Source organism: Salmo salar, chromosome 16 (genome assembly GCF_965601325.2).
Source record: "Salmo salar chromosome 16, fSalSal1, whole genome shotgun sequence".
Taxonomy (NCBI): domain Eukaryota; kingdom Metazoa; phylum Chordata; class Actinopteri; order Salmoniformes; family Salmonidae; genus Salmo; species Salmo salar.
In genome coordinates this window covers 80,580,001-80,599,117 of record NC_138306.1, presented here as the reverse complement: position 1 = coordinate 80,599,117, position 19,117 = coordinate 80,580,001, and the positions used below count along the sequence as shown (strand labels likewise).

Here is a 19,117-nt window from a genome sequence, read left to right as displayed (position 1 = left end):
GATAGTGTGCCTGTCTGTGCTCTGCCCTGCCCTGCATACCAGTGTCAACGTTAAGACCACAACTTCTACAGGTCTCAGTCTTCCCTGTCGTTCATAGACTGTTACTTATACTCTATACTTTCACTACCCTCTCAAAGCTTTAGCTCATACTTTAAAATTACCACATTTTACACAATGTTTTCTTTCTTTATTAAATGAGTGGGGACTAACCGCTAGACAACCTGAGGCCACTCACTTTACACAATGTTAACACACCCTCTCTCTCTTTCTATCTCTCTCTCTTTCTCTGCTATCTGTCGCCCTCCTCTCTAGCTGTCCGGTGGCTGTGAGTTGACCGTGGTCCTGTTGGACTTCTCGGCGGGCGGGGCCGAGGAGCTGAGTGTTCGTTGCGGTCAGACCGTGGAGCTAGTGGAGCGGTCCAGTGAGCGATCGGGCTGGTGTCTGGTCAGGACCACAGACCACACCCCCCCACAGGAGGGCCTGGTACCCATGACTGCCCTCTGCCTTTCCCACTCCCACAGCGCTGACATGGACGGCTTGATGCCTGCCACCACCAACACTGCCACCGCTGGGAAAGGTGAGACTGACGGAGTTCTGGGGTGGAATGCGTGGGAACGTATGGGGAGTCATTTTGATACTTTTGTAAAAAGTGTTTGTTGTTTTAGCTGAATTCCTAGTGGTTTTACCTTGGTGAGGTCTACAGAGTTACTTTCTCACTCTTGGAGGTTCAGAAACACAACTCCATCTCTGGTCGTTATGGTGACCTGTGTCAGTCCAGTCTGGTGGCCTTCAAATAGGAAGTGGTATTATTGTTCTTGGGTCACTTCCTCTCTGCTGCTGTTAATTTCCTGTTTAATCTAGGGGAAATTTCAACATCCCACTCAAGAACCTTCTCAACTGCCAAAATGCTGACGTGCATAACTCTAAACTTTCATTAAAATACTCCATGAACATTTACATTTGATATACATAGCAAATCAGGGCCCAGATTCACAAGACCTTCTTAAGAAGACATTTCTTCTTAACTGCCATTTTTAACGATAGACTTAAGAAGAAAGTTAAGCAAACTTGCTGTTCCTCAAAAAGGTTATTGGAAATGTTCTTGCGCAATTTCTTCTGTTTCTCCTTAAGCAAAAAGTTAAGAAGAAATTAGATTCTTGAAAATAAAGTTATTGTAAGTGTTCTTAATTCCAAGATAGCTCAACCCTTTGTCTAAACTCAGGGTAGTGAGAGAAAAATCTCATGAAAGCAATGGAACGTTTAATTCACTCACAAACTTCATCTGAAAGTTTCAGTATTGATTATTTTAAACCCCAAAACATGTTTTAAGAACAGTAATCTCAGTAAGAAATATGCTAACATGATTGCCACTGCTAGATATGTAGCTAGCTAAAATGGTTGCCTACCAACAAACATCTTAAGAAGATTTGTAAGAAGATATTTAAGAAGTTCATAAGAAAATCAATAAATATTAAGATATTGTTGAGAAATTGCACATCTTATGAACTTATTATTTTTTTTAAATCTTAAGAAGCTTCTTAAGTTTTTGCGTAAGAAGTGTTTTGTGACTCCAGCCAAAGAGAGAGGGAAGGCAGGTAAAAAGAGAAGTGAAGAAAAGAGCAGAAAGGAGCTTTAGATGATGGTAATTCAGTCTGACGGGCGTTCACTCAAACAAACAGTCTTCAATCTTTCATTTTTTACCTCTGCATTATAAATGCAGTTTAGTGTAGTTCCTGAAACTCACTATGGGACTCCCTCTGTGTGTGTGTGTGTGTGTGTGTGTGTGTGTGTGTGTGTGTGTGTGTGTGTGTGTGTGTGTGTGTGTGTGTGTGTGTGTGTGTGTGTGTGTGTGTGTGTGTGTGTGTGTGTGTGTGTGTGAAGGTTAACTTACAAGCTGGGTAACTATCGTACCAGTTTTAATCTCCAGTTTGTTGTGGCAGCTCAGAATAAAGAATTCCTGCCTGACCTGAGAACACGCACACAGACACACACATACAGTACACACACACACACACACACACACACACACACACACACACACATACAGTACACACACACACACACACACACACACACACACACACATACAGTACACACACACACACACACACACACACACACATACAGTACACACACACACACACATACAGTACACACACACACACACACACACAAGGGTAAAGGTAAAGCCACAGGTGGAGTTCAGAGGTTTATACATTGACCTGACTGTCAAACATTGACGCTAAAGTTAAAACCCAACATACACGTCGTGTGTGTGTGTGTGTGTGTGTCTGTGTGTGTGTGTGTGTGTGTGTGTGTGTGTGTGTGTGTGTGTGTGTGTGTGTGTGTGTGTGTGTGTGTGTGTGTGTGTGTGTGGGTGTGTGTGTGTGTGTGTGTGTGTGTGTGTGTGTCTGTGTCTGTGTGTGTGTCTGTGTGTGTGTGTGTCTGTGTGTGTGTGTGTACGGCATGGGAAAACAATACTAGTAGAAGCACAGCAGGTGAAAACTGCAGTGTCCTACTTTAGAGTGTAACACACATTAAATACATGATCACACAGACACACATTCACACACAATGTCTCTCAATCATTTAACTTCATTCGCTAGTTATCTAACTTAATCCCGCCTCTTTCCTTAAAACTGCTCAGCTCTAACTCCGCCTTTATAAACAGTTTAGATCTCAGAGTTGAGTTCAGTTTGAGTCTGGAGTTAGGAGAAGAACCTCTATCCCTCCTCTCTCTGTCTGTCTGTCTCTCTGTCTGTCTGTCTCTCTGTCTGGGTGAGGTGGTAGGGGGGAGGCATGCGCAGGAGGAGAGGCTGTTGCTCCAGGGTTTGGGGTTGGATCCTGGGAGAGATTGATGAGACAGGTGAGTGTGTGTGTGTGTGTGTGTGTGTGTGTGTGTGTGTGTGTGTGTGTGTGTGTGTGTGTGTGTGTGTGTGTGTGTGTGTGTGTGTGTGTGTGTGTGTGTGTGTGTGTGTGTGTGTGTGTGGTAGTATAGCTGACTTTGCTTTGATTTGGTCCTATGATGCGTGTTGTTGTAGTTGTTGGATAGAGTGGGAGATAGAAAGACAGAGAGAAAAAGGGAGAGAGAGAGAGAGAGAGATTGTAAGAGCAACATGGACACATAAGCTGATGTTTTGCCAGGCTAGGACAATGTATTAATAGTTATGATCTTCTAACATATCCCATTTACAACACACATATACACACAGATTTGGTGGCCATACCTGAAATTCCTCCACTCCATCTCTCTGCCTCTGTCCGTGTCCATGTCTGTTTGGCTACTAGACTAGTTAGTCAGGTTATACTAGATAGTCAGGTTTTGCTCACTCATTTCTGCTGAAATTGCTCCAGATATGTTCACCCACCCACCCAGAAACACACTTATCCCTGGGCGTTGTGTGTTTGTTGTTTCTGTGTGTGCGTTTGGGTCAGTCATACAGAAACTGAGAGTTCCTGTGGTCTGGGGTTTGTTGTCTCAGAGGAAGTTTACCTGAAAAAGGGAACTGCCGTCCACCCAAAGCCTGCACTTTCCTCCCTCTCTCCTTTCCTCCTTCCTCCTTCTCTCTCACTCACTCTCTCTCCCACCTTTTCTCCCTCCTTCTGCAGTTTTTGTCAACCCAGCATGCTGTACTTCCCTCACTACCGCTCTCTCTTTCCCTCCACCCTACCTTCTTCCCTTCTTCCCACCCTTTCTCTTCCCTCCTACAGTCCTATCGAACAACAACACACTTACAATACTTTGAGAGATATTCCTTTCAAAATCTATTTCTTTAGGAGGGGGTTGTATACTACATTCAAAAATCATGGGCATTAATATGGAGTTGGTCCCCAGTTTGCTGCTATAACAGCCTCCACTCTTCTGGGAAGGCTTTCCACTGTGTTGGAACATTGCTGCAGGGACTTGCATTTCATTCAGCCAAAAGCGCATTAGTGAGGTCGGGCACTGATGTTGGGCAATTAGGCCTGCCTTGCAGTCGGCGTTCCAATTCATCCCAAAGGTGTTCGATGGGGTTGAGGTCAGGGCTCTGTGCAGCCCAGTCAAGTTCTTCCACACAGATCTCGACAAACCATTTCTGTATGGACCTCACTTTGTGCACGGGGGCATTGTCATGCTGAAACAGGAAAGGGCCTTCCCCAAACTGTTGCCACAAAGTTGGAAGCAAAGAATCGTCTAGAATGTCATTGTATGCTGTAGCGTTATTTCCCTTCACTGGAACTAAGGCGCCTAACCCAAAACATGAAAAACAGCCCCAGACCATTATTCCTCCTCCACCGAACTTTACAGTTGGCACTATGCATTCGGGCAGCTGGCGTTCTCCTGGCATCCGCCAAACCCAGATTCGTCTGTCAGACTGCCAGATGGTGAAACGTGATTCATCACTCTAGAGAACACGTTTCCACTGCTCCAGAGTCCAATGGCAGCGAGCTTTACACCTTTCCAGCCGACGCCTGGCGCAGGGTGATCTTAGGCTTGTGTGCGGCTGCTCAGCCATGGAAACCCATTTCATAAAGCCACCAACAAACAGTTCTTGTGCTGACGTTGCTTCCAGAGGCAGTTTGGAACTCGGTACTGAGTGTTGCGACCGAGGACAGACGATTTTTACGCGCTACGCGCTTCACCACTTGGCGGTCCCGTTCTGTGAGTTTGTGTGGCCTAGCACTTCGCTGCTGAGCCGTTGTTGCTCCTAGACATTTCCACTTCACAATAACTTGTTGGATAGGTGGCATCCTATGACTGTGCCACGTTGACAGTTATTGAGCTCTTCATTAAGGCCATTCTACTGCCGATGTTTGTCTATGTAGATTGCATGGCTGTGTGTTCAATTTTATACACCCGTCAGCAACTGGTGTGGCTGAAATAGCCAAATCCACTCATTTGAACTAACAGTGTATTCGGAAAGTATTCAGACCCCTTCACTTTTCCCCAAAAATGTTACGTTACAGCCTTATTCTAAAATGAATTAAATTGTTTTCCCCCCTAATCAATCTACACACAATACCCCATAATGACAAAGCAAAAACAGGTTTATAGATGTTTTTTTATTTATAATATATATTTTTTTGAAATATCAAATTTACATAAGTATTAAGACCCAGTACTTTTTTACTCAGTACTTTGTTGAAGCACCTTTGCCAGTGATTACAGCCTTGAGTCTTCTTTGGTATGACGATACAAGCTTGGCACACCTGTATTTGGGGAGTTTCTCCCCTTCTTCTCTGCAGATCCTCTCAAGCTCTGTCAGGTTGGATGGGGAGTGTTGCTGCACAGCTATGTTCAGGTCTCTACAGAGATGTTTGATTGTGTTCAAGTCCAGGCTCTGGCTGGGCCACTCAAGGACATTCAGAGACTTGTCCCAAAGCCACTCCTGCATTGTCTTGGCTGTGTGCTTAGGGTCGTTGTCCTGTTGGAAGCTGAACCTTCGCCCCAGTCTGAGGTCCTGAGCGCTTTGGAGCAGGTTTTTATCAAGGACCTCTCTAATACTTTGTTCCGTTCATCTTTCCCTCGATCCTGACTAGTCTCCCAGTCCCTGACACTGAAAAACATCCCCACAGCATGATGTAGCCACCACCATGCTTCACCGTAGGGATGATATTGGCCAAGTGATGAGTGGTGCCTGGTTTCCTCCAGATGTGACACTTGGCATTCAGGCCAAATCTTGGTTTCATCAGACCAGAGAATCTGTTTCTCATGGTCTGAGAGTCAGGTGGGCTGTCAGGTGCATTTTACTGAGTAGTTGCTTCCATCTGGCCACTCTACCATAAAGGCCTGGTTGGTGGAGTTTTGCAAGGTTCTCCCATCTCAACAGAGGAACTCTGGAGCTCTGTCAGAGTGACCATCGGGTTCTTGGTCACCTCCGTGACCAGGCTTTATATCCCAGGCCTATTCTTGATAACTTCAGCAAAACAGAATGATCAACAGTATCAAACGATCTTTTTAGCATCCAAGGCATTGACAAGATCCTTAACAACTAGCGTGGCTGCTGTGGTAGTATTATGCCCAGGCCTAAACCCGGATTGGTTTATATTAAGATTACAATTATCAGATAAACAGGAACAAAGTTGTGCATTAACCAAGGATTCAAGAATCCTAGCTAAACAAGGTAGTCTTGAAATGGGGCGATAGTTGTTAAGATCCTTTGTATCCCAACCCTTATGGAGTGGCAGCACAGATTTCCCTGCTTTTGGAATACTTCCTGATAACAATGTTAAATAACAAATGTGGGCTACTGATCCAGCAATAAGGGGAGCTGCACACTTAAGCAGACCAGGATCCAAATGATCAGCCCCTGTGGATTTTTTATTGTCTAATGTTAGTGAATCATCCAGGACTTATTTATCAGTGAATTTCTGAAAAGAAAACTCCTGCCCAGCATTTTCAGTATCATACAATAGTTTTTCACCATCAACATCCAAACTACTCTTTTAAAGAGCTGACTTTGAAATACATTCAAATATATAGCCCGCTGATATACAATGGTGATTAAATACATTAATGATATCAATTTTGTCAGTAATAGGGCCAGAATATAAATTCATTTCATGGGGGAGAGAAGAGGAGACACAACCCTTCAGTGATTTAACAGCTTTCCAAAATGGAGCTGGGTTCCCTGTACATTCAGATAGTGTATCAACATAATCATCTGATTTTGCTTTTTAACTAGTTTTACACACAGATTTCTCAATCGCCTTAAAGACTGCCAGTCTGGGCCCGAGTCTGTGAATCTAGCTTTGGCCCAGGCAGCATCTCTGTTGTGTATGACTTCAGATAGCTCTGGACTGAACCAAGGGCAAGACCTATTTTTAATTCTCCGTTTTTTAAAGGGAGCATGTTTATCTGCAGTACAATGTAAAACATTTGAGAAGTGGTTCAAAGCCAACTCTGGGTCAGGTATAGATGCAATACAATCAAAGTCACCAAAATAAAGATCTCCAAAAAAGGCCTGTTCATTGAAATGTTTAAAATCCCTCTTGTTGATAAAACGAGGTTTGGATCTTGGCATCCGCATATCCCTGACACATACAATGGGACAGTGGTCACTAATATCCAAAGCAAACACTCCACTCCCAGCATATTTCTCTGGAGTATTTGTAAATATGAGGTCAATCAAAGTCAAGTTTGGACGTGTTGGCTTTGTAATCAGCTGGGTCAAATTTAGATTAGTACAAAAATCCTTTAAACAGTCAGCATCCTGCGTTCCCCATGCAAGATTAACATCTCCAGAAATTAACACCTCTGGGGTAGTAAAAATGGCAAATTAATCAGTGAGTTCATTTAGTACATATTTCTTGGCGGAGGGGGGACGATAGATTCCTATAACTTATTTTTGAGTTTGAACCCAACTAAAGACTTAAAGCCAACAAATCAAATTGTTTAGGACGGGAGGTAGCCTTTAATAACAGAGACACAGAAATAAGATTATTTGTGTAAATAGCAACACCACCCCCTTTGCCTTTCCTATCGGCACTAAACACATTGTTGCCAACCATAGCAACCTCACAGTCCAGGGTTTTATCAGTTAATCAGGTTTCTGGTAAAATAAAAATATCAGGGTCTGCCTGAGAGGCCAAGATCTTAACATGATCCATTTTAGGTAATAAACTACGAATGTTAATGTCAGGTGTGTGTGTACTGGGAGTGGAGTCAGGTGTGTGTGTACTGGTAGTGGAGTCAGGTGTGTGTGTACTGGGAGTGGAGTCAGGTGTGTGTGTACTGGTAGCGGAGTCAGGTGTGTGTGTACTGGTAGCGGAGTCAGGTGTGTGTGTACTGGTAGTGGAGTCAGGTGTGTGTGTACTGGGAGTGGAGTCAGGTGTGTGTGTACTGGGAGTGGAGTCAGGTGTGTGTGTACTGGTAGCGGAGTCAGGTGTGTGTGTACTGGGAGTGGAGTCAGGTGTGTGCGTACTGGGAGTGGAGTCAGGTGTGTGTGTACTGGGAGTGGAGTCAGGTGTGTGTGTACTGGGAGTGGAGTCAGGTGTGTGTGTACTGGTAGCGGAGTCAGGTGTGTGTGTACTGGGAGTGGAGTCAGGTGTGTGCGTACTGGGAGTGGAGTCAGGTGTGTGCGTACTGGGAGTGGAGTCAGGTGTGTGCGTACTGGGAGTGGAGTCAGGTGTGTGTATACTGGTAGTGGAGTCAGGTGTGTGTGTACTGGGAGTGGAGTCAGGTGTGTGTGTACTGGTAGTGGAGTCAGGTGTGTGCGTACTGGGAGTGGAGTCAGGTGTGTGTGTACTGGGAGTGGAGTCAGGTGTGTGTGTACTGGGAGTGGAGTCAGGTGTGTGTGTACTGGGAGTGGAGTCAGGTGTGTGTGTACTGGTAGTGGAGTCAGGTGTGTGTGTACTGGGAGTGGAGTCAGGTGTGTGCGTACTGGGAGTGGAGTCAGGTGTGTGTGTACTGGGAGTGGAGTCAGGTGTGTGTGTACTGGGAGTGGAGTCAGGTGTGTGTGTACTGGGAGTGGAGTCAGGTGTGTGTGTACTGGGAGCGGAGTCAGGTGTGTGTGTACTGGGAGTGGAGTCAGGTGTGTGTGTACTGGTAGTGGAGTCAGGTGTGTGTGTACTGGGAGCGGAGTCAGGTGTGTGTGTACTGGTAGTGGAGTCAGGTGTGTGTGTACTGGTAGTGGAGTCAGGTGTGTGTGTACTGGTAGCGGAGTCAGGTGTGTGTGTACTGGTAGCGGAGTCAGGTGTGTGTGTACTGGGAGTGGAGTCAGGTGTGTGCGTACTGGGAGTGGAGTCAGGTGTGTGTGTACTGGGAGTGGAGTCAGGTGTGTGTGTACTGGGAGTGGAGTCAGGTGTGTGTGTACTGGTAGCGGAGTCAGGTGTGTGTGTACTGGGAGTGGAGTCAGGTGTGTGCGTACTGGGAGTGGAGTCAGGTGTGTGCGTACTGGGAGTGGAGTCAGGTGTGTGCGTACTGGGAGTGGAGTCAGGTGTGTGTATACTGGTAGTGGAGTCAGGTGTGTGTGTACTGGGAGTGGAGTCAGGTGTGTGTGTACTGGTAGTGGAGTCAGGTGTGTGCGTACTGGGAGTGGAGTCAGGTGTGTGTGTACTGGGAGTGGAGTCAGGTGTGTGTGTACTGGGAGTGGAGTCAGGTGTGTGTGTACTGGGAGTGGAGTCAGGTGTGTGTGTACTGGTAGTGGAGTCAGGTGTGTGTGTACTGGGAGTGGAGTCAGGTGTGTGCGTACTGGGAGTGGAGTCAGGTGTGTGTGTACTGGGAGTGGAGTCAGGTGTGTGTGTACTGGGAGTGGAGTCAGGTGTGTGTGTACTGGGAGTGGAGTCAGGTGTGTGTGTACTGGGAGCGGAGTCAGGTGTGTGTGTACTGGGAGTGGAGTCAGGTGTGTGTGTACTGGTAGTGGAGTCAGGTGTGTGTGTACTGGGAGCGGAGTCAGGTGTGTGTGTACTGGTAGTGGAGTCAGGTGTGTGTGTACTGGTAGTGGAGTCAGGTGTGTGTGTACTGGTAGCGGAGTCAGGTGTGTGTGTACTGGTAGCGGAGTCAGGTGTGTGTGTACTGGGAGCGGAGTCAGGTGTGTGTGTACTGGTAGCGGAGTCAGGTGTGTGTGTACTGGTAGTGGAGTCAGGTGTGTGTGTACTGGTAGTGGAGTCAGGTGTGTGTGTACTGGTAGCGGAGTCAGGTGTGTGTGTACTGGTAGTGGAGTCAGGTGTGTGTGTACTGGTAGTGGAGTCAGGTGTGTGTGTACTGGTAGTGGAGTCAGGTGTGTGTGTACTGGTAGTGGAGTCAGGTGTGTGTGTACTGGTAGTGGAGTCAGGTGTGTGTGTACTGGGAGCGGAGTCAGGTGTGTGTGTACTGGTAGCGGAGTCAGGTGTGTGTGTACTGGTAGCGGAGTCAGGTGTGTGTGTACTGGTAGCGGAGTCAGGTGTGTGTGTACTGGTAGCGGAGTCAGGTGTGTGTGTACTGGTAGCGGAGTCAGGTGTGTGTGTACTGGTAGCGGAGTCAGGTGTGTGTGTACTGGGAGCGGAGTCAGGTGTGTCTGTACTGGTAGCGGAGTCAGGTGTGTGTGTACTGGGAGTGGAGTAAGGTGTGTGTGTACTGGTAGTGGTGTCAGGTGTGTGTGTACTGGGAGTGGAGTCAGGTGTGTGTGTACTGGTAGTGGAGTCAGGTGTGTGTGTACTGGTAGTGGAGTCAGGTGTGTGTGTACTGGTAGTGGAGTCAGGTGTGTGTGTACTGGTAGCGGAGTCAGGTGTGTGTGTACTGGTAGCGGAGTCAGGTGTGTGTGTACTGGTAGCGGAGTCAGGTGTGTGTGTACTGGTAGCGGAGTCAGGTGTGTGTGTACTGGGAGCGGAGTCAGGTGTGTGTGTACTGGTAGCGGAGTCAGGTGTGTGTGTACTGGGAGTGGAGTCAGGTGTGTGTGTACTGGTAGTGGAGTCAGGTGTGTGTGTACTGGGAGTGGAGTCAGGTGTCTGTGTACTGGTAGTGGAGTCAGGTGTGTGTGTACTGGGAGTGGAGTCAGGTGTGTGTGTACTGGTAGTGGAGTCAGGTGTGTGTACTGGGAGCGGAGTCAGGTGTGTGTGTACTGGTAGCGGAGTCAGGTGTGTGTGTACTGGTAGTGGAGTCAGGTGTGTGTGTACTGGTAGTGGAGTCAGGTGTCTGTGTACTGGTAGTGGAGTCAGGTGTGTGCGTACTGGGAGCGGAGTAAGGTGTGTGTGTACTGGTAGTGGAGTCAGGTGTGTGTGTACTGGTAGTGGAGTCAGGTGTCTGTGTACTGGTAGGGGAGTCAGGTGTGTGTGTACTGGTAGTGGAGTCAGGTGTGTGTGTACTGGTAGTGGAGTCAGGTGTGTGTGTACTGGTAGTGGAGTCAGGTGTGTGTGTACTGATAGTGGAGTCAGGTGTGTGTGTACTGGTAGTGGAGTCAGGTGTGTGTGACTGGTAGTGGAGTCAGGTGTGTGTGTGTACTGGTAGTGGAGTCAGGTGTGTGTGTACTGGTAGGGAGTCAGGTGTGTGTGTACTGGTAGTGGAGTCAGGTGTGTGTGTACTGGTAGCGGAGTCAGGTGTGTGTGTACTGGTAGTGGAGTCAGGTGTGTGTGTACTGGTAGCGGAGTCAGGTGTGTGTGTACTGGTAGCGGAGTCAGGTGTGTGTGTACTGGTAGCGGAGTCAGGTGTGTGTGTACTGGTAGCGGAGTCAGGTGTGTGTGTACTGGTAGTGGAGTCAGGTGTGTGTGTACTGGTAGTGGAGTCAGGTGTGTGTGTACTGGTAGCGGAGTCAGGTGTGTGTGTACTGGTAGTGGAGTCAGGTGTGTGTGTACTGGTAGTGGAGTCAGGTGTGTGTGTACTGGTAGTGGAGTCAGGTGTGTGTGTACTGGTAGTGGAGTCAGGTGTGTGTGTACTGGTAGCGGAGTCAGGTGTGTGTGTACTGGTAGTGGAGTCAGGTGTGTGTGTACTGGTAGCGGAGTCAGGTGTGTGTGTACTGGTAGCGGAGTCAGGTGTGTGTGTACTGGTAGTGGAGTCAGGTGTGTGTGTACTGGTAGTGGAGTCAGGTGTGTGTGTACTGGTAGCTGGAGTCAGGTGTGTGTGTACTGGTAGCGGAGTCAGGTGTGTGTGTACTGGTAGCGGAGTCAGGTGTGTGTGTACTGGTAGTGGAGTCAGGTGTGTGTGTACTGGTAGCGGAGTCAGGTGTGTGTGTACTGGTAGTGGAGTCAGGTGTGTGTGTACTGGTAGCGGAGTCAGGTGTGTGTGTACTGGTAGTGGAGTCAGGTGTGTGTGTACTGGTAGCGGAGTCAGGTGTGTGTGTACTGGTAGCGGAGTCAGGTGTGTGTGTACTGGTAGTGGAGTCAGGTGTGTGTGTACTGGTAGCGGAGTCAGGTGTGTGTGTACTGGTAGTGGAGTCAGGTGTGTGTGTACTGGTAGCGGAGTCAGGTGTGTGTGTACTGGTAGTGGAGTCAGGTGTGTGTGTACTGGTAGCGGAGTCAGGTGTGTGTGTACTGGTAGTGGAGTCAGGTGTGTGTGTACTGGTAGCGGAGTCAGGTGTGTGTGTACTGGTAGTGGAGTCAGGTGTGTGTGTACTGGTAGTGGAGTCAGGTGTGTGTGTACTGGTAGCGGAGTCAGGTGTGTGTGTACTGGTAGCGGAGTCAGGTGTGTGTGTACTGGTAGTGGAGTCAGGTGTGTGTGTGTACTGGTAGTGGAGTCAGGTGTGTGTGTACTGGTAGTGGAGTCAGGTGTGTGTGTACTGGTAGCGGAGTCAGGTGTGTGTGTACTGGTAGTGGAGTCAGGTGTGTGTGTACTGGGAGTGGAGTCAGGTGTGTGTGTACTGGTAGCGGAGTCAGGTGTGTGTGTACTGGTAGTGGAGTCAGGTGTGTGTGTACTGGGAGCGGAGTCAGGTGTGTGTGTACTGGTAGTGGAGTCAGGTGTGTGTGTACTGGTAGCGGAGTCAGGTGTGTGTGTACTGGTAGTGGAGTCAGGTGTGTGTGTACTGGGAGTGGAGTCAGGTGTGTGTGTACTGGTAGCGGAGTCAGGTGTGTGTGTACTGGTAGTGGAGTCAGGTGTGTGTGTACTGTTAGTGGAGTCAGGTGTGTGTGTACTGGTAGTGGAGTCAGGTGTGTGTGTACTGGTAGTGGAGTCAGGTGTGTGTGTACTGGTAGCGGAGTCAGGTGTGTGTGTACTGGTAGCGGAGTCAGGTGTGTGTGTACTGGTAGTGGAGTCAGGTGTGTGTGTACTGGTAGCGGAGTCAGGTGTGTGTGTGTACTGGTAGTGGAGTCAGGTGTGTGTGTACTGGTAGTGGAGTCAGGTGTGTGTGTGTACTGGTAGTGGAGTCAGGTGTGTGTGTACTGGTAGTGGAGTCAGGTGTGTGTGTACTGGTAGCGGAGTCAGGTGTGTGTGTACTGGTAGCGGAGTCAGGTGTGTGTGTACTGGTAGTGGAGTCAGGTGTGTGTGTGTACTGGTAGCGGAGTCAGGTGTGTGTGTGTACTGGTAGTGGAGTCAGGTGTGTGTGTACTGGTAGTGGAGTCAGGTGTGTGTGTGTACTGGTAGTGGAGTCAGGTGTGTGTGTACTGGTAGTGGAGTCAGGTGTGTGTGTACTGGTAGTGGAGTCAGGTGTGTGTGTGTACTGGTAGCGGAGTCAGGTGTGTGTGTGTACTGGTAGTGGAGTCAGGTGTGTGTGTACTGGTAGTGGAGTCAGGTGTGTGTGTACTGGTAGTGGAGTCAGGTGTGTGTGTACTGGTAGCGGAGTCAGGTGCAGGAGAGCAGAGAGTTGTGAACAGGAGCACACTTTATTTAGGCAGGAGAAACCAACAGACGGATACCACTGCGTCGAAACCTCCAGCCCATAGGCAAATGTGCAAAACGCGCAAAACAGTCACAATAGTTTATGTTTAACAATAAACATCTTCGTGAACAACACGGTACAAGCAAACCAGTCTGGCGCGTCAACAATTAACACATAACACAAACAATTTCACACAAAGACATGAGGGGGAACAGAGGAATAAATACATGTAGTGTGATTGGGGAATGAAAACCAGGTGTGCAGTGAACAAGACAAAACAAATGGATAAATGAAAAATGGAGTGGCGATGGCTAGAAAGCCGGTGACGTCGACCGCTGAACGCCGCCTGAACAAGGAGAGGAGCCGACTTCGGCGGGTGTCGTGACAGTTAAGATGTAAAAATGTCAAACCTTTTTTGCATTTAAAATCACACAGAGTTTCAATACAAGTCAGATTACTTTGAGATTTCAGAACAGGAGACTCAAAGATTGAATTATACCTATTAGGAAAATAAAACAAAGTAGGAATAGCAATGACATTTCTCATTAACACCGTTAGGCATGTCACCACTTTCAGATACAACATGTGGAACTCTCACAGTGACCAAAGAGGAGATGGGTGAAAACTGACTTAGATGTAATGCTAATGTTGTCCTCACATCAATTTAGTTGACCAAGAACCTTTCCAATGTTTGATGACAACAGCCAGGAGGGCATGACTTCTGATAAGTCCAATACCCTAGAACCCACCATAACCACAGTGAAGCAGAACCCGCCTTAGACCCTGGCGATGCCATCACAATGTTGGCCGATACGGAAGGAACCTCCCACGCTCCATGAGAAGATGGTCCCGGGACAACAGGCTCCAGAGCAGCGAAGCTATTCGATGTCGGCAGCCCATTCAGGAATCCCGTCACCGCAGAGGGCTCAGAAAGTGGAGGACGCCGCCTTCGACTTCCGCGATGAACGGCGATGTGTCTCCCTTCTTTGGGACCTTCAATGCTGCAGAAATGTTTTGGTACCCTTCCCCAGATCTGTGCCTCGACACAATCCTGTCTCGGAGCTCTATAGACATTTCCTTGCTCTGACATGCACTGTCAACTGTGGGACCTTATCTAGACAGGTGTGTGCCTTTCCAAATCATGTCCAATCAATTGAATTTACCACTTTTGGACTACAATCAGGTTGTAGAAACATGATCAATGGAAACAGGATGCACCTGAGCTCAATTTCAAATCGCATAGCAAAGGGTCTGAATACTTACGTAAATGAGGTATTTCTGTTTTTTATTTTTAATACATTTGCTAAAATTTCAAAACCCTGTTTTTGCTTTGTCATTATGGGGTATTGTGTGTAGATTGATGAGGAAATAGAATAAGGCTGTAACGTAAGAAAATGTGGAAAAAGTGAAGGGGTCTGAATACTTTCCGAATGCACTGTCTAGTGTAGGTCTTCTCAAGAATACACTGTCTAGTGTAGGTCTTCTCAAGAATGCACTGTCTAGTGTAGGTCTTCTCAAGAATACACTGTCTAGTGTAGGTCTTCTCAAGAATACACTGTCTAGTGTAGGTCTTCTCAAGAATACACTGTCTAGTGTAGGTCTTCTCAAGAATACACTGTATAGTGTAGGTCTTCTCAAGAATACACTGTCTAGTGTAGGTCTTCTCAAGAATGCACTGTATAGTGTAGATCTTCTCAAGAATACACTGTCTAGTGTAGGTCTTCTCAAGAATGCACTGTATAGTGTAGATCTTCTCAAGAATACACTGTCTAGTGTAGGTCTTCTCAAGAATGCACTGTATAGTGTAGGTCTTCTCAAGAATACACTGTCTAGTGTAGGTCTTCTCAAGAATGCACTGTCTAGTGTAGGTCTTCTCAAGAATACACTGTATAGTGTAGGTCTTCTCAAGAATACACTGTCTAGTGTAGGTCTTCTCAAGAATGCACTGTATAGTGTAGGTCTTCTCAAGAATACACTGTCTAGTGTAGGTCTTCTCAAGAATGCACTGTATAGTGTAGGTCTTCTCAAGAATGCACTGTATAGTGTAGATCTTCTCAAGAATACACTGTCTAGTGTAGGTCTTCTCAAGAATTGGAGGCCTGTCATCTTACTGGACAACAAGATTCTTTGGAAATGTAAACAAGATTCTCTCTCTTCCTCTCTCCCTTCCCCTCACCTACCTCCTACCTTCCCTCTCTCTCCCTTCTCTGCCTCCCTCTTCCATCCCTCTCTCACTTCCTCTCTCCATCCCTCTCTCCCTACCTTCCTATCTCTCCCTCCCTCTGTCACTCCCTCCCTTTCTTTCTCCAGAGCCCAGCCCTGTAGGTTCAGAGGTCAGATCAGACTCTGTAGCGTCTCTCCAGTCCCAGACATCCCTGGGCTCCGGTCCTGGCGGTGTGTCCGTCAGTTCCCCCGGCGGAGTGTCTATTGGTTCTCCTGGTGTGAATGTGGGCTCCCCGGGGCCCAAGCGGAGTGGTTCTGGTACCGGGAACACGTTGAAGCGCTGGCTGACCAGCCCCGTGAGGAGACTGAGCCAGGGCAAAGCCGACAGCCAGGGGAAGAAACCTCCAATACGCACCAGGAGACGAGACAACCGGCCCGAGCTAGCCACGCCGCTCACCGCTAACACACACCTGGTACGATACACACTGTAGCAAGTTTACATACACACACATGGTATGACACACGCACTTACACAGTCTGATACACACACACACATCACCGCAACCAGCAACATATATATATGATCATACAACCAGCAACATATATATATGATCATACAACCAGCAACATATATATATGATCATACAACCAGCAACATATATATATGATCATACAACCAGCAACATATATATATGATCATACAACCAGCAACATATATATATGATCATACAACCAGCAACATATATATATGATCATACAACCAGCAACATATATATATGATCATACAACCAGCAACATATATATATGATCATACAACCAGCAACATATATATATGATCATACAACCAGCAACATATATATATGATCATACAACCAGCAACATATATATATGATCATACAACCAGCAACATATATATATGATCATACAACCAGCAACATATATATATGATCATACAACCAGCAACATATATATATGATCATACAACCAGCAACATATATATATGATCATACAACCAGCAACATATATATATGATCATACGGAAGCTTTTGATGTCTGACGGGATCACCTTCAACTGGTCTCTTTCTCTCTCTCTCCGTTTCTTTCTCTTTCTCTCTCTTTCTCTCTGTTTCTCTCTCGTTCTCTCTCCTTTCTCTCTCTCTGTTTCTCTCTCTGTTTCTCTCTCTGTTTCTGTGGGCAGAAGGGGAAGAGCCGTGAAGACTCTGTCCAGAGTGGAGGAGAGGAGGAGCTGGAGGAGGATCCACACACGCCCCTCCCACCTCCCATGGAGATCATTAAAGATAGCAACGACCCTGAGGACTCCGAGGGCTCCAACCAGTCAGACACAGAGCAGAAGAACAAAGCCATGAGAGGCCGCATGTAAGACACACACCTTCAAAACATCCTTCCCTGCCTAATTCCTCTCTACAGGCAATGGACCGATGGCCATTTAACCATCTCTTCTGTGTGTGTGTGCGTGTGCGTGCGTGTGTGTGTGTGTGTGTGCGCGCGTGCGTGCGTGTGTGTGTGTGTGTGTATTTCAGGTTTGTGGTTAATGAAATGGTGCAGACTGAGAAGGATTATGTGAAAGACCTTGGTGTCATCGTGGAGGTAAGAACCTTTAAGACATGATGAAAACTAGAGCTTTGCTCTATTCTGATGAAAATAAACAACTATTCTTCTATTATACCCTTCTCTCTCTATCCCTCTCTCTGTCCATCCCCCTTCTCTCTCTATCCCTCTCTCTGTCCATCCCCCTTCTCTCTCTATCCCTCTCTCTGTCCATCCCCCTTCTCTCTCTATCCCTCTCTCTGTCCATCCCCCTTCTCTCTCTATCCCTCTCTCTGTCCATCCCCCTTCTCTCTCTATCCCTCTCTCTGTCCATCCCCCTTCTCTCTCTATCCCTCTCTCTGTCCATCCCCCTTCTCTCTCTATCCCCCTCTCTGTCCATCCCCCTTCTCTCTCTATCCCCCTCTCTGTCCATCCCCCTTCTCTCTCTATCCCTCTCTCTGTCCATCCCCCTTCTCTCTCTATCCCCCTCTCTGTCCATCCCCCTTCTCTCTCTATCCCCCTCTCTGTCCATCCCCCTTCTCTCTCTATCCCCCTCTCTGTCCATCCCCCTTCTCTCTCTATCCCCCTCTCTCTATCCCTCTCTCTGTCCATCCCCCTTCTCTCTCTATCCCCCTCTCTGTCCATCCCCCTTCTCTCTCTATCCCCCTCTCTGTCCATCCCCCTTCTCTCTCTATCCCCCTCTCTCTATCCCTCTCTCTGTCCATCCCCCTTCTCTCTCTATCCCCCTCTCTCTATCCCTCTCTCTGTCCATCCCCCTTCTCTCTCTATCCCTCTCTCTCTATCCCTCTCTCTGTCCATCCCCCTTCTCTCTCTATCCCTCTCTCTGTCCATCCCCCTTCTCTCTCTATCCCTCTCTCTGTCCATCCCCCTTCTCTCTCTATCCCTCTCTCTGTCCATCCCTCTTCTCTCTCTATCCCTCTCTCTGTCCATCCCCCTTCTCTCTCTATCCCTCTCTCTGTCCATCCCCCTTATCTCTCTATCCCTCTCTCTGTCCATCCCTCTTCTCTCTCTATCCCTCTCTCTGTCCATCCCCCTTCTCTCTCTATCCCTCTCTCTGTCCATCCCCCTTCTCTCTCTATCCCTCTCTCTGTCCATCCCCCTTCTCTCTCTATCCCTCTCTCTGTCCATCCCCCTTCTCTCTCTATCCCTCTCTCTGTCCATCCCCCTTCTCTCTCTATCCCTCTCTCTGTCCATCCCCCTTCTCTCTCTATCCCTCTCTCTGTCCATCCCCCTTCTCTCTCTATCCCTCTCTCTGTCCATCCCCCTTCTCTCTCTATCCCTCTCTCTGTCCATCCCCCTTCTCTCTCTATCCCTCTCTCTGTCCATCCCCCTTCTCTCTCTATCCCCCTCTCTGTCCATCCCCCTTCTCTCTCTATCCCTCTCTCTGTCCATCCCCCTTCTCTCTCTATCCCTCTCTCTCTATCCCTCTCTCTGTCCATCCCCCTTCTCTCTCTATCCCTCTCTCTGTCCATCCCTCTTCTCTCTCTATCCCTCTCTCTGTCCATCCCCCTTCTCTCTCTATCCCTCTCTCTGTCCATCCCCCTTCTCTTTCTATCCCTCTCTCTCTATCCCTCTCTCTGTCCATCCCCCTTATCTCTCTATCCCTCTCTCTGTCCATCCCCCTTCTCTCTCTATCCCTCTCTCTGTCCATCCCCCCTCTCTCTCTATCCCTCTCTCTGTCCATCCCCCTTCTCTTTCTATCCCTCTCTCTGTCCATCCCCCTTCTCTCTCTATCCCTCTCTCTGTCCATCCCCCTTATCTCTCTATCCCTCTCTCTGTCCATCCCCCTTCTCTTTCTATCCCTCTCTCTGTCCATCCCCCTTCTCTCTCTATCCCCCTCTCTCTCTATCCCTCTCTCTGTCCATCCCCCTTCTCTCTCTATCCCTCTCTCTGTCCATCCCCCTTCTCTCTCTATCCCTCTCTCTGTCCATCCCTCTTCTCTCTCTATCCCTCTCTCTGTCCATCCCCCTTCTCTCTCTATCCCTCTCTCTGTCCATCCCCTTCTCTCTCTATCCCTCTCTCTGTCCATCCCCCTTCTCTCTCTATCCCTCTCTCTCTCTATCCCTCTCTCTGTCCATCCCCCTTCTCTCTCTATCCCTCTCTCTGTCCATCCCCCTTCTCTCTCTATCCCTCTCTCTCTATCCCTCTCTCTGTCCATCCCCCTTCTCTCTCTATCCCTC

At 48.0% G+C, this 19,117-nt stretch overlaps 1 protein-coding gene across 1 annotated transcript in view; it reads left to right on the top strand.

The window, feature by feature from the left end:
- The window catches only part of LOC106575792 (kalirin), a 78,490-nt gene that overhangs the window by 52,682 nt on the left and 6,691 nt on the right, over positions 1-19,117 (top strand). The window contains 4 exon segments of the mRNA XM_082963023.1: positions 313-577; positions 15,516-15,841; positions 16,567-16,745; positions 16,910-16,976. Coding sequence (XP_082819149.1) covers positions 313-577; positions 15,516-15,841; positions 16,567-16,745; positions 16,910-16,976 — 837 coding nt within the window.